Source organism: Callorhinchus milii, unplaced genomic scaffold (genome assembly GCF_018977255.1).
Source record: "Callorhinchus milii isolate IMCB2004 unplaced genomic scaffold, IMCB_Cmil_1.0 Scaffold3, whole genome shotgun sequence".
NCBI classification, from domain to species: domain Eukaryota; kingdom Metazoa; phylum Chordata; class Chondrichthyes; order Chimaeriformes; family Callorhinchidae; genus Callorhinchus; species Callorhinchus milii.
Window position 1 is genome coordinate 62953730 of NW_024704744.1, and position 16610 is coordinate 62970339.

A 16610-nucleotide genomic window follows, 5' to 3' on the forward strand; every position below is an offset into this window, starting at 1 on the left:
GAATTGACTGTATATTTTGTGGACGAAATGCGGCAGTCCAATTGCACACAAACAATCGTGGACTGAGTGACCAATTTATTATTGTGGGTTTTTTTCTTGAGGGATTATTATTATCAGGCGTGTGCAGTAAGGAAACTTGCCCAACATTTCGCCCTGCCAGGAATCAAACCCAGGCGTCTCGCTTGCGATGTGAGTGCTCTAACCACTGAGCTACAGGACTCCATATCTATGTGTGTGAGAGAGTATGTGTGTGTGTGGTGGGCCGTGTATGTGTGGGTGGGGGGGGGGGGGGAGTACGTGTGAGGGAATGTGTGAGTATGTATGAGTGTGTGGTGGGTGGGAGGGAAATGTGTGTGTGGGTGGATACAGTCAGTGAGATTAAATGTTACAAGTGGGCATTGCTGTGCAGACCAGAATGCAGCTGATTGCTGAGATGAGAATTTAAATAGAAACAAATTGTTAATCCAAACTGTATTCACTGATAATCAGTTTGGATCTGTGGGGGTGGACAACACAAGTTAAGAAACATTCTTTGCTTAGAAGTATTCCAGTGCTGTTGGAGGTAAGCAAGGCACAGAGCAGAAACAAGGCTCTTTGTCACACAAGTTATTCCAGGATGTTAACCTACACTGACTGCCTCACGATCAGTTACAGAGCTACACTGGCAGAAACTCTAAATTGGCTTGTAAGTGGCCAATATAGAGTTAAAGATTCAGCCTCCCTGGTGAATCCAGACAGTCAGAGCTGTCTCTTGCTGACAGTCTCAACTATCGAGATGATTTCTGGCAGATTCAGACTGAGTTTAACCTGAAGCCAATATGAGTCAGCAGTATGAAGTGGTACCCTGGCCAGTAATAACAACGCAGATAAGATTAAATTGAATGTGCGGAGTTCTGCAATGGGACTGGACACTGAGAGTGATCAACTCTCAGGATTAGCCAGATCCTTTGAGAGATGTCAAGTTGAGGGGACCACTTTTCCTAAAGGAGTGAAGCACTGGTTCTACACCCACAAAACCCTGAGCGATTAGATCAAGAAGAAATAAACAACTCAAATGGTATAGAACACTATCACATCAAAATGTTTCAAAGTGCTTTACAGTAATTATTGTAAAGGCTCCCAACGTGAAAGGCACTATACAAATGTAATTTTGTATTGTAATATCATCAAGTGCAATGACTGATTTTGTGGCAAACAAGGAAGTTAGTTTCCGCACTGTCAGGTCCCATGGTGGGTAAATACGGAAACAGCTCCTCCCACTCTTTATGGAATTAAAAATGGTTACCATGTGGGTCATGCCCTTCTTGCTGTTGGTAAGTACAAAACATGGAGAAACTTACTAACTGGTCTGACACAAAATAGTTGCAAATGGTCTAACTGTTCAGCTATGACGTAACTTATTTTGATGCCACTGAATCCAAATTGTCCAACTGGGGGAAATATTCCGAAGTTTTGTCCAATTTTTGTTTTAAAAAATTGCAAGTGACGCTTTCCTCTAAACCCAAACAGCAAATCTTTGACACATCCAAATCCTGTGTACTATGTTCTGAGAACCTACTATGAAATGCTGTCTGCTAACGCACAGTGGCTCTCAACGTTTAAAATAATTAAAACCAGAATATCACCAACTTCTAAACTTTTGACTGGCTTCTTGAATCTTTTAGCTAACGAGTCTGGTTGTACATCACTATTCATAGCCTCCCAAAATTCCCTTTGGTCCTGCCCCCATGTCTATCCAATCTACAGCTTATTTGATTTTGCTTCTGTCTAATTTGTAGCCTTTAGACCATTAATGCACTTAATGACAAATCTTTTTTTAAAAACAAAACTATGAAACCTCTATTTAAGATAGATTTAGTATTTGGAAGTACATATATTTGCATTTAGTGAAACCATTTATCTTCCCCCCATTGAGAGACATTCAAGGAAATCATAATTTCTTTGATGGAACTCTCTTTTAATACAAGTCCTTTGTTGGCTGCATCCTCCATTATTGAGGAATACACTGTCCACTTCCAAATAATATACAGAGTGTGGTCTAAAATGTGATGTTCCCGAACCAGTATAATGGCTTTAATTAATATTGGCTTGCAATTCAGGATTTGAAATTTCAGTGTCACTTCAGGGGACACTAGCTTAACTCACATTGAGTTAAATGGGTATCTTGAGACACGCAACTGTAATGCCTTGCTATTACAACAACAATGGAAGCACTGAAATGTTCAGATCAGCTTCACATCCAACCGCAGTGCCTAGGTCAGGGAAAACGAAGGGAAAGAGTAGAAACCTGGTTGTTAGTCGATTGGCGGATTGCTTTTCAGGGTAATAATTCTTTAAAAAAAAAGATAATAATTTGGTCACTCAATCCATGATTGTTTGTGGGTTACTGCTGTGCGCAATTGGCTGCCGCGTTTTGCCCACAAAATATACAGCCAATTCACTTTACAGTATATTCTGTGAAGCACTTTGAGACGTCTCGAAGACGTGATAAGGCACTATATCAAATGCAAGGTTTATTATTATTTAACAAATTGAAATGTACCAATTCATGTCTGAGCTAAACTCTGGCTTGCAGAAAGTCAGTGTCCAGCTAATGATACTGAATTTTTAAGAAGCTTAAATTATTCTCCCCAAAAAGGACTTTGCCAGATTACAAAAGTCCAAAAACATTCATTAATAATAATATTAGTTGCATTTGATCATACTGTATACTACATAGAACGGAAAGAGTAGGAAAAGCCCACAGGCTCAGCAAGCCATTGATCATTTATAAAGCTAACTAATACAGAATGGAGTCCCTAAACCATACAGTATATCTGTGAAGTGCTTTGAGACATCTTCCCAACATGAAAGGTGTTATATCAAATGCAAGGATCTTTATAGGTTTGAAAGTTTAGAGGTTAATGCAACTATTATCTGGATGACACAATGCTCAGGTATATTATTGATCCCATTATGTCTACAACTAGCATCGTAAAACTTCCTTTACAAAACTGATCAAAGAATGTCATTCTATTAAACTTGACATCATCATTCTATTAAAATAGCAGCATCATTGGACAGAACATGGTTTTTGCATCCCACAATTTAGAAGGTATACTTACCGTTTAACAGTACAGTTCTGATCTAAATTTGAAGTTAAAGCAAGGATAGTATTTTGAAAGACTTGGAAATAACAGCAACATTCAGATCTAGTCTGATAACAAACCTGGCCGACCTGCAGTCCTGTTTAACAAACGTTCCAATTTGTACTGAAACATCAATTCACTGTAATTTTAGACCAATTGGCTTATAATGTATATCCCTCGACATCTGCTGTCAGTGCAGAGTAACAATATCAGTCAAATGTGACAATGGACCATATGGAGATCAACCATCAATTTATCTATTCACTTAAGTTGATAGAATCAGCGAAGTTATCAGTGTTATGAAAGCCTGCATTTGGTCTGAAGTGTCCTTGCAGGAGTTAACAGCACACAAATTACTTACTGTGTTCTTTTCCTTGTCCTGCAACGGTACAGACACTGGCTTGTGGAGTGACAGGCATTAGAGCCTGGCGGATGGCCTTCTCCCAGCTCCGAGCAACATCTATTCCTACTCCCGAGGCAGCCAGGGCAGGATTCTGGTAGTTGCCTCCAAGATTCTCTCCAACATAATAGACCATGGTGTCAGTAATGATCTCAAAACAGTGTGGGTTGCTGCCTTGAGCCAGACTTGTGAAATCCCGAGATGGATCCAACTGCAGGATTTCTGACAGTGGGATTTCCTGAGTGAGACGAGAGAGCAAATACTTGTCTTAGAAAAGATTTTAGACATTTAAGAATGGACTTTCAAATCCTGCCTGATGCTCGCTAGCTATGCTCTACAAATGAAGGCCAGAGACGCATTCTGCCTTACACTTTACCTTTGAGCATCTGCATAGCATGTTTAGCCAATAAGGTTTGATCATTTTTTTGACTTCCTGAACACTCTCACAGTTTGCGAATTACAATGAAGCCTGGTGGTTAAACTCTGAGACAGATGCCGCCAAGATACAAGCACTTAGCTATAATTAGAGGCAATCTTTTTACCCTTTCACAAACAGCAACCAGGCAGATACTTTGTACATTAGCTCAGACAACAGACTTTAGCTGACTGTGAAGAGGCTGATATGAAACCTGCATCTCCCCATAAATAATTAACAGGGGAAATCCCTGCAAAGACAGAGGTAAACTTTGGTAAACTCCCATGTAAAACGTTTGTCACTCGTAAAAGCACGCATGAAATATATCAAAATAAAAGCAAAAGTAGAATGGTGAATGCAAATTTAAAGCAATGCAGCAGTTGTTGTATCACTTTCTCATACTACCACATATATTGCCAATACTTGTGTGTAAAAGTGCCATCAAAGAGTTTAAAAGGGGAATGTATGGAAATAATGATCTTAGAACACAAAATGGCCTTTGTGGAGAACGTAATGTCTAAGCATTTGCATGATACATACTGTATAATGCACTTTGTGATAGTGTATCACAGAATTTACTACCAAAGTGTGCAAGTCCCAGTTCAAAGGCAAGAGAAAAAGATCCTTAGAGCAGCAAAGGTGCTTGTGTTATTTGTCTGCTTCTTGATTTGCATTTGGATTTACAAATTTTCAGTTGTCATTTTCACTGCAAATGATGCAATGAACAGAATAAATCCAGTTTGCAAATATTAAAACTAGACCCTACTGGCATTGAACTAATCCCTACACTCTTTTAAAAAAATCAGTTTGTGATATTTCCACTGATTAAAGTGGACATTTGGCCCCGAATCACAATTCTAGAATATTTAAATACATAGTCTCCAAATAGGTGGCTTAGACGTGACTGTGAGGCGAAGCTTTAGATTTATCCACAATGAGTTTAATAACATCACAAAGTGCATTCGATAGTTTTCATGTGCTTCTGACACTTTTCACAGCAGAAATCTGGAGGATTGACTCGGGGGCTGAATGAGACAGTATAATATCAACACTGGTTTGGGGTTTGATGTGCAGATATGACTGTCTCAAAATTCACAAACACATACTCACACTGTTACTAATTTCTGGTCATCGGTCCTTTGACATTTATTTCTGCCGAGGTCAGGTAAATACCAATAAGATACCAGCACATTAAGCACTTACAGAACTGTGATCTTTATGCCGACGTTCGGGCAGGAAGAGAGAAATAAAGACGTAACTGTAGAGTGAGATACCAGTTTTTAAGATGCTAAGAGACAGCAAGTAAAATCTAATACAGAACCTGGGAGTTTAACAAATTGTAATGGGTAATAGGAGCTACTGTATAGTAGGATAAAGGTTTTAATGTGTGTTGATTAGTAATTGGACTTGTTAATTATATCATTTACATTTATACAGTACTTTTCACGAAGGGAGCACACCGCCCAGCACAAATAACTTAAAAGTGCATCATGCCAATCCGCGAGTATATTAGGATGCAAGAGTAGGACACAAATACTTCATGGATGGGATAGAACTTACAAAGGAGGAAGCTGAAAGAGATCTCGGGGTGAGATCTTGTTGCTCACTATGTCAAAACAGTGTGAGGCAGCAGTAAGCAAGGTAAACAGGATGCTGAGCTATACTACAGTTAGATCCTCAGACACCATACTCAAGCAGTATAGTGCTCAGGTCAGACTGAATTTCTGGTCATTCCTGACAAAGGGGCTGCCCTGACTCTAAAGGCAATGCAAAGGATAGCAATGAGAATCACTCCCAGTGTTACAGGAATGGGCTATGAGCATCGAATAGAAAGACTTGGGCTCGTCAGTCTTGAGAGATGACTCAGGGACCTAATAGAGGTGTATAAAATTTTAAATGGGATTACAAAGTAAACTCAGATTAATACTTTACGATACACCATGACAGTAGAACAAGAAGACATAAATTTATGAAGGGCAATTTCAGGACAGTCACCAGGAAGGTTTTCTTTACTCAGAGAGTAATTAACGACTGGAATAGATTGCCAGGAAAAGTGGTTGAAGTCAAGATACTGGACTTAATTAAAAAGTAGCTTGAGGGCAGTAGGTGGGTATTCCGGAGGTGTGAGATCAGATGGGCCGATGGGCTTTCTTCATCCTAACCAATCTTCTGACATATTAGACCCCTTTATATGGTCCTAATCTCAATTGTGCCATGGTAGGGAAACAATGAATCACAAGAAAGGAGGGAAGACTCAATGCAAGCTGCTACAGACAGCCTTGATAACAGGGAGGAAAACACCAACAGCGGATCCCTGACTGTCCAGTGCCTTGGGACATCCTTCTGACATGAAAGGCATTACAACAACAACAACAAAATTACATTTATAGAGTGCCTTTCAAGTCAGGAGGACATCCAAAAGCGCTGAACAGTCAGGTGTCGGGGCCCGAGCATGGGGGAGAGGTGGAGTAGGGGTGAGGGAAGGCAAAGAGGTGAGAGGGAGACCAAAGGCATGGTCGAAGAGAAGGGTCTTGAGACTGGCCTTGAAGGAGGCAAGGAGGAAGTGAGGTGAAGGGACCGTGGGATGGAGTTCCAGAGTGTGGGGGCAGAGAGGATGAAAGCGCGGGTTGGGACGGGAGACATGGAGCAGACCGGAGCCCGATGAACAGAGGGAGAGGCAGGTTGGCAGGGAGTCAGCAGGTCAGAGAGGTAAGAGGGGGCAAGGCCATGGATGTCTTCAAGGTGAGGACGAGGATCTTGAACTCGATCCTCTGGGGGATGGGGAGCCAGTGGAGTCAGGCGAGGGTGGGAGTGATGGGTTCACGGAGCCTGGTGCCTGAGAGTACATGAGCTGCAGAGTTTTGGATGATCTGCAGCTTGTGAAGGGAAGAGTTGGGAAGGCCGATGTGGAGGGAGTTTCCGTAATCGAGCACTATACAAATGTAATTTGTTGTTGTTGTAGCCTGGAGCCAGCGTGGGGGTGTGGGCAGACGGATGGTCCAATGGGAGTGAGTATTCACTGTAGTGATTAAAAGTTGTGGTGTGTGTTAAAAGTTGCAGTTTCCACAACAAAAGATTGCGATCCGCGATTTTCTTGTTCTACTCATGGCACTAGTCAATAAAAGAAGAAAGATTCTCACAGTATCCTGGCCAAGAATGCCCCAAATAAAATTGGTTCCTCACTCTATGGCCTTTTGTGGGACATTGGTGTATGCAAACTGGCTGCTGTGTTCACCCACAAAAAACAGTCACTGCACATCAGAGTATATCCTGTGAAGCGCTTCAAGACATCCTCCCGAAGTGAAAGGCACTATGTCAAATGTCAGGATTCTAGAAGTATATGTAATAATAAAAATAATCCTTGCATTTGGTCCAATGCTTTATTACGTCAAAAAGAAATCTCAAACTACTTTACTGGATTTACTGTGAAATGAAGCGACTGTGTATTTGTAGGCAAACGTGGTAGTACAATTGCATACACTAATAACCCACAAACAACCATAGAATAAATGACCAATTTTATTTAGGTGATTGATGGCCAGGACACCAGGAGAAACCGCCTTCTCATTTTAAACAGTCACGTGGGACCTTTAACATCCACCTGAACAGGCAGATGGGACCTTAATCTCATCCAAAGGACAGCACCTCCAACAATGCAACACCCCCCCCCCCCCCAGCACTGCATTTGAGTGTCAGTTAGACTATGTAGCTCAAGTCCCAATGTGGGATTTGAACCCACAACCTTCTGACTCAGAGGTGAGTGCTACCACTGAGTCAGGCTGACACAAAGGGTAAAGGCACGTATCAGCATGTCCTGCCATTTCAAGTAGAACAGGAAACAATAACCCAGTGGTTTGCAGTCAGCCAGTTAAGTGTTTTTTATTGGGTCTGAGTGAGATTTACTAGTTGGATGCCCATGGTTTCATGCTCACTACAATCTGGGTTGAGATTGGCAAAACTCCCTCACTTAAGAATTCAGTGAAAAACAGAGAGAGGAGACTTCAGACCTGGATCTGTCCCTGACATCATCCAAATCCAATATTGTGGGGTGATTGTTTGTGCTCAATTAGGTAAGGATGCCAGTGCTGGGAATGAAACTCATCTATTTTTGAAATCCAATTACAATAAATTTTGACAGGGTGTAGTAAAGGCCAGATACACAGTGTGGCTTCCTCTCTGCTGGCAGTAGGAGCCCTAACTCACAAAGTGTATTGTTCTTTGCACAAGTAAAATGAAATCAGAAACACTGTATTAATCAGTGAGAAATAAAAACAAGGCAAAAAACACTGCAGAGCTCTTTTTGAGCTGATGAAGATAGCACTTATCACTGCACCTGCTCTTTAAGAGACAATATCATTGTGACATTCAGAATCATTATTTTGTGTATTCTAATCTTAGATTTTCTAATCTTCTAATGCACAATTTATCTTCAAAACCGTGTGTGGAGGGTGGGAACAGAGATCAGGGGATCACATTGGTACTTTGGGTTATTTAAAAAAAATAGCAGGTGACTTACTTCTTAAAAGGGCAAGACAGTTCTGAGTTATAGACTCATGCAGACTGATAAGAAAATCAAAAGGTTACAGGAATGAAACTTAAAATGACTGGTCATTAGAGCAGAAGAAAAGTTTTTTCCCCACACTAAATCATTGTATAAATTTAAAATTTGCTGGCGCCTTCGTTCCTGTATGGTTCATGACATTGAATGCACTGTACTTTCATTTAATGTTCCCTTTTCAGCCTAACTTTGCAACTGTTAGTTTGGAATATAACATACCTACACTGTTGACACGTTAAAGAGCACACAATCTAAACCATCTAATCCACCCCCATTCACAGCCCACAAATGTTACATGAATGCGCAGTGGGGTTCTTTTAGGAACATATCAACACAAATAATGGATTAATCACACTCAATTTGAATAGATTCTAGCTGAAGTGGATCAGTAACATTAATCCATCTTAATACATGTGCTTATTAATAAATTGGCTTTTTATTTAGCAGTGATGGAAGTACATGTTTAACGCCCTGTTAGAATTACGATCACTGAATTATCAAATGGCAAAACCACTATTGGTAATCAATACCATCTTTTTGTGAATTTAGAAAAATGTCTAACTTGCTTGGACACACTTTAAGTTAAGTTAATTGTAACATTATTGTGAATCAATAATCCATCCACAATTAGCCTGAAAAGCCTCTGAGCATGTGAATTTACATTTTCAGTCTCAACAGCCATTTTCAGCTCAACAGTGAGCTGATATAAATCACTGACAACAAAGGCTGCAGTTGAGTTAAGGACAGTCCTCCAGATAAAAACAGTATTCTGCTTCTCACCAAACTTTATAATGAAATAGGTAAAGTTCACTTTACCAGATGCAATACATTAGGAGATTTAAAATCACATTATAATCCTTTGTGGTCTGGTCCGTTTACACCAGTAGGCAGTGAAAGTACTTTCAGTCTATCGTTGTGGTTTGCAAGATTAGGCTGATTCCAATGTCAACATTAATTTCCAATGAGTTTTCAAAAGGCAAACAAAAAATTAAATTAAGTAGAATATCCTGGGACGACGTCAAGCATTGTAAATAATATCTGTTGGAAGTGAGATACAATTGAATGCAGTGTAAATCTCTCTCTCCCCTTTTCCACAATGTCTTAATTCAACAACAACTTGGATTTAATGGTTCAATAAATGGTTAGACAACAGTTTAGACAAAAACAGCTTTATAACTACAACAAAATCGATTAAACATGCACACATTATTGTTTCTTCCCCCTCTCCATATTATATGTATTTCAATATATTTGCACAAAGTAATATTCCAGCCCAAATAAGATAATGCCAATAAAAACACACGTACAGACAATAACAACAAATGACATTTATATAGCGCCTTTCACATCGGAAGGACGTCCCTGAAATCTAGGTGTGCTATGCAGTAAACTCCACCTATCCAAAACTACAGATCAATCCCACACAAAGTTCCTATGGCATGCTCTGAATGATACAGGAGGGAGATCTGCAGGAAAGCTTCCACTGGACTTTTCTTTCATGACTAACGGTGGATAACCAAGGCCAATAACATGCAAGCAAGCCATTCACCAGCCCTCTTAACAGCAGGTGATGTGAGAAAAGGTGGGGGGGAGGGGAGAAGAGAAGTGACAGTCACAACAGAGCAGGATAAAGCTAAAGGAAAAAATAGTTGACAACAGATCTTCAAAATAAAATACTTATTGCTTCTCCCACATTTCATTTCTTCTGCAATTCCCTTTTTTTGTTTTCTTTTTACCAATTTCACTTTTGTTTAAAGAAAACAAGCTCTTTGTTCCTTCCTCTTCCATTCCCTTCCTATAATTTACTATTTTCTCCTTTAGCTTTCTTCAACAACGTTAAGCATCTGTACTTCAGCTTTTGAGTCACATTACCTTTTGATTCAGCACAGAACTGCACTTCGTAGCGGGAACCAAAAGCATTGTTCTTCTGACATGTTATGTATTATTGTGGGAAGAGATATAAAGCTGCTGTGCATTAAAAAAATGCTCAGATGTCAATCTTTATAAGTTACATCATTTCTATTTCACAATTTGTTGGTCACTGCAAGTGCCAGTAACCGAATGGGGAATTTCTGGGTGCATTGATTTAATTTCTTTATAATATTTACATAGCTGGACCTGAGAAGGGAAAATAACTTCGGCAAGTTGCTTAAAATAAAGATGACTGAGATAATCCAATATACGACTTGTGTTTACACTATATTCATTTACAAAATACATAATCATTAAACTTACCAGTACATTCTGTGAATTTCTTTGAGATGTGAGAGGCACTATACCAAATGTAAGGATTATTACTATTGTATTACAGAACACACAATTTCGGCACAATAACTATATCCAAATAGTAATTACAGAGCACACTGAAATGAACCAAAATATAACATTAGAAATTATTCCCTCTACCCAGTGCTCTGGCTAAGATATACATTTTCTGAATTAGATGCTAAGGGATCACATAGCATTGGACTATTGATGTACAAGTCCTAAAATGTTGTGGCACTCATCCAGGTCCCCCAGCCACTCTCCCCACCACCCCATGAAGTTGTAAAGTTATCCTTTCATGTTATTCTTTCAGTCTGCACCTCTTCATGTTCCCCAAGATATGAGGGTTGGTACCCAAATCCGTAGTATCCTATTCATTAATTGAAAAATACAACCACAATGCTTGTTGGTGTATGGCACACCCACAGAATACGAACTGCACTCAGTAACCAGGTAGAACCCATCTCGGGCAAGTACCAACCGTTTTAAGTATGACAGGGAGAGCACACCATTCCACAAAATTCAAATACAGTACTTTAAATGCTAAACGGCACTATGCTTTCATGTATATTCTATTTTTTTAAAACTGAAAAGCAGAACTCTTACAACAACAACGTCCATTGATATAGCACACCTCACACAGGGTAGTGTCCCAGCGCGCTCAAAACAGACTAATACTATACCTTCCCTGGAATTCTTCCAAATTCCCTACGCGCTCTCAAATTTCTAGTCTTTTTCCTTGACACAGGTCTGTTGCACTTGGCAACTCCAGCACAAATCATAGAATGTTGCACACAGTTATTTGGCCCGTCAAGTCTGGTTGATGTTTTCTTTCCTCCACATGAGCTAATCAAATCCCATTCTCCCATTCGCTTCTCGAACTCTTTCAAGCATCTGTTGAATCCCCTTTTAAATAATTTATGGACTCTGCTCTTCAGTTTCAGCTTTGTGGCAGAGACTTCCATATTCCAAACCTCCTCTGTGTAATGAACATCACAAGCTCAATGATGTGATCATAAACTCCTCACTTACCTGCATATTCTAGCTATTTTGACACAAAGCCAAATTAAAGGCATTTTGATAGGCAAGAAGTATATTATCGGTGTGTGCGTGAATGTGTGGGGTTGGGGTGGGGGGGGGGGGCGGCAGTGTTGATGTTCCTTATTTCTGAAACACTTCCAAATTGTCTGCACTTTTGTACTCTCTTTCTCTCTCTTCAAAACCCACTCTAGTCATTGCCTTACATTTCCTGTCCTTTCCTCACTTTTCCCTGTTGTTCCTCTGAAGCATTTGGAGACATTTACCCTCTATATTTGAAAGGCACTATATTACTGCGAGTTGTTCTAGCAACTTGCCATTTGATTTGAAATCATCGGTTGAAACACATGAACGTTTGTTTCTGGAGAGAGCGCAGCATCTCTGCAGAGTAAGATGTGGGCGAGTATGCTGCAGAGCAGTTAATCTTTCAGGTCAATTTGGTTTGGTCTTCTCAGTGGTGAGGGTGACATCATTTGCCCACCCACTCCACAACCTGTGTCTCAATCTGCGTAAGTGATTCAGCCACTGCTTTACCCTTCAGACAGGGAGTTACCCACTCTGTAGAGAGTGGGTCAAAGGGTAGACTAGTGTGAAGGACGCTGTCCTGAGATATGCCTGCAACATCTTGCAATAAGACAATGAATGCCCATTTATTTTGATCCATCATTACAGTGCTCTATTGACAGACTGACATCCTCTTAGCTAAGAGACAGGATTTGAAAACTACTTTGAATCTCAACAACGTGAAAATAATATTAAAAAACAGAAGTCGCTGGAAACATGCAGCAGGTCAGGCAGAATCTATGGAGAGAGGAAAATTATTTAACGTTTCAGGTCTATGGCCTGACCTTCACGCCTCAGGCGCTGACAGCATCACCAACCATGGTTTGACACGCCACCTTGCTAAGCCAGGTGTTGTTTTGACCCTCAACTATCCTTTCTACCCCACATCTCCGCCATGGCCCCTCTGCCTTCCTTCTAGCCCAGCTTCTCCTCTAGCCCCCACACCATCTCAGGCGGCTTTACTCAGGGCTCTGTCCTTAGTCCCCTCCTTTTCAATATCTATATGCTCCCTCTTGGTGACGTCATCCGCAGACATGGGGTCAATTTCCACAAGTATGCGGATGTCACCCAACTCTATCTCACTACCTCCACCCTTGACTCCAGAACCACTGTTATCCTGACAAAATGTCTGTCAGACATCAATTCCTGGATGAGAATTAAGTTTCGACAGTTGAACAGCAACAAGATCGAGGCTCTCCTGATTGGTTCCTGTCAGTGCCTCCTCACCTCAGGCGCTGACAGCATCACCTTCAGTGGATGCACACTCCACCTTCCTAAGCCAGTCCGGAGCCTTGTCATCTTGTTTGATCCTCAACTATCCTTTCTACCCCACATCTGTGCCATGACCCACTCTGCCTTCCTCCACCTCCGCAAGATCACCCGGCTCCACCACTGTCTCACACCACAGGCTGCCGAAATCCTCGTACACGCATTCATAACATCGAGGCTTGAGTACGCAAACTCATTGCTTGTTGGCCTCCCCAACTCCTCCCTCCATAGGCTGCGGATCATCCAGAACTCTGCAGCCCATGTCCTCTCCAGCAATAGGCTCCGCGACCCTATCAACCCCATCCTCGCCTGACTGTCTTCCTATCACACAGAAGATACAGTTCAAGATTCTGATCCTCATCCTCAAAGCTCTCCATGGTCTTGTTCCCCCCTACCTCTGCAACATCCTCACTCCCCACTATCCTGCCCACTCCCTCTGCTCAGCGGGCTCCAGCCTGCTTCACGTCCCCGCCTCACCATTGGTGGGCAGGCTTTCTGCCACTCTGCCCCACCCTCTGAAACTCCATCCTGCAGTCCCTCTGCCTCGCCCACACCCTACCTCCTTCAAAACCTATCTCAAGACCCTCCTCTTTGACCTGCTTCCCCCCCTGCCCTCCACCCTCCCCAATCCCGACCCCCAGCTCAGGTCCGAAAACTGACTGTCTGGCGCCTTGGGACGTCCTTCCGACGTGAAAGGCGCTATACAAATGTAATTTTGTTGTTGCTTTCGTCAGAACTGATCTCATCACCTTCTATCCTCCACCTGAATATTTCCTTTGTCTTTATTTCCTCGCCCCCTTCTCTGCTTGTCCTTATAATCTGTTCCCTTGCAACATCCCCCAGTTCTTATATACGTGAATATAAATATAGTTCTGAAGAGTCATCCCTCGCTACAATTCAACTTTATCCGCTCACGTTTTCTTAAAATTGTGATCATCTTTTGCACAGTATTATACTATTTTTGCAAAAAGCATTTTTTTTGTAAAAAATATACTTTTATATATAAAAAATTGAATTGTATGCGAGGGATGATTCTTCAAGCCTATCATATGCCATTCATTCAAACTAGCAACCACTCCCTTATAGCTTTAGAATGAGATTTCCTATTATAGAGACACATTGATAGATACATGCCTATTTTAAAATAATCAGCATGTGCAAGACCCTGCCATAAAGCACAAACAGGAAAAAAGAAACACAATGATATGAACCTTTATTTGACTGAATACTACACCTTGCATATACCAATAAAGTACAATGAATGGTCTTATAACATAGCAAATTGTCATATTGAGCGAAATTCGGATTGAGGCAGGAGAGCTGCATTCGATCTCTGTGCAAATGCAAAAAAACTAAAGGCCTGCACAGTTGCACAAGTTGCAGAACGAATTGCAGGAAATGGAACCTGTTACCAAGCACGGCAAATTCATATTGCACTAGTTTTAATGAAATGTACTCTTCCTCTTTCATCTGACTAGCACCATTACAAATTTATAGTAGCATTAATAAAGAAAGAATTCTAGTGAGAATGATAAGCCATGAGTGAGATCAAGACAAGAATCTCACTGAGGGGTTCATACAATATTTTAGCCACAAGAGGAAAGCTCAAGTGGTTTATAATAATCCTTGGATTTGATGTAGTTCCTTTCATGTCAGCAGCAAATCTCAAAGTGTTTCACAGGAGTTACCCTGAAGTGGAGTGACTATATATATATATGTAGGCCAACACGGCAGCCAATTTGCACGCAGCAATGTCCCACAAACAGCTGTGAAGTGAATGACCATTTTTATTTGCAGGATTGTTGGACAGGATTTTTTTTATAACCTTCATCTGCATGAGGAGATAGTCTTAATGTTTTGCCAGGATGATGTTTTATTAAATATATAAATATAAAAAGGTCCAAAACTGAATATGAATTACCCACAAGATCTGTTGAGTGTGAGTGGATATATACACATATATACACAGTCCTAATATGTATCTCCTAACCCTACTACATTACTATTGGTGGCCACGTCTTCAGCTACTATGCTGCTAACCTCTGGAATTCTCATCTCCAAACCTCTTCAATCACACCAATGTTATCGCCCCCTTCCTCGGTGTCTCGTCATTGTTAAGCATTCAGAGATTTGACTCTATGGGAAGGTTGCCATATAAATGCTAGTTGTTGCTTGAGGATGAACAGGACTTTGTGTCTGTACATTTACCCTTTCATATTTCTCTACTTCTGATCTCCTCAGGCCACACATCTCCCACAGTTTCACCAATATCACCCTTTAGGCCACTTTGAGGAAGTGCACAAAGACCAGTCTAGTAGTGATGATATTCTCTTCAAACTTTCCCTCTCTATAGGGAAAGAGCCTGGATTTCACCTGGTGCTCTCCCAACAACGAAGCTCAGACTGGGGGAAATCGAGTCGAAGTCCTATGGCTCTGTATTTGGTGCTCTAACATGGTCCACTGCCCATGATAAGTTCTTCTCAAATTCTTTATGTTATTACCTAAGCCATTTGTTAAACGGCTATCACATGTTCTCATAGGTGGCGAGCAATCAATTCATATGTCAACAGGCCAGTCTTTGTGTTTACAATAGCAGATGCCTTGCTTCAAGTGTCCCTTCAGTTATATTGGAAGTGATTCATAGGAACCTTATTCCCTGGCCTAGGACACAACAAATGGCAGAATAAGTTAAAAGATAGTAATCGCTCATAATAGCAAACAATGTGGATTTAGATTAAACCCCATCAGTATCCCAATGCACACTGTGGGCTCACCAAGCCTTGGCTCTTGCCAACCTGCGCCTAATACTTTATGGACAACCTCTCCAGGCTGAGAGTTGACCAAGAGGTGCAGTGCATCATAGTCATGATGTGTAACCTCGCCTTGGAACACAATGCGTATTTTTATTGGTTATATAGTTCTATGACATGCACAAAACCCCATTACATGCTTTAGAGTATCCAAAGCAGACAATTCCACATATATAATCTACCTATGCATAGAAATTCCCTGTGATTTGAATGGAATGTGCGCTCTTTCCCTGAAACAATACACCATCCTTACCTAATTCTTGAAAATATTAAGTGCGCATTGGTGAGAGGCAAGCCTTGAGGACCCAAATTGTTGGGGGTACTGCTGGAGTTTAAACAAATAATATTGCATAGCTTGCTATTGTGAGCACTGTCTGGCAACTGTCCCACTACTTGTCTATCCAGGACCATCTATCTGCAAGACTTCCTGTCCTTCAGTGACTGAATTGCCCACCAACTATTGCCAACGAGCCAGGCTGACAAACATTTTATGCACTCCCACTGAGTAATATAAAATCCAATAAAGTCTGGTGTCAAAGTTGAGTCACCCTGTAGGAGACTGTATTCAGAGAGATAGCCTGACAATGAGGGTGGTGCGTATGGTTTGTGTGCAGATAGGGATGGACAATGACTTTATAAACCAGAAGTAAAACAATTATGTAAA

The 16610-nt window shown here is 41.0% G+C and overlaps 1 protein-coding gene across 1 annotated transcript in view; it reads right to left on the bottom strand.

The window, feature by feature from the left end:
* Positions 1-16610, bottom strand: part of prkd3 (protein kinase D3) — a 184285-nt gene that overhangs the window by 17031 nt on the left and 150644 nt on the right. Inside the window, exon 10 of the mRNA XM_007898482.2 lies at positions 3490-3766. Coding sequence (XP_007896673.1) covers positions 3490-3766 — 277 coding nt within the window. The remainder of the gene's footprint in view (positions 1-3489; positions 3767-16610) is intronic.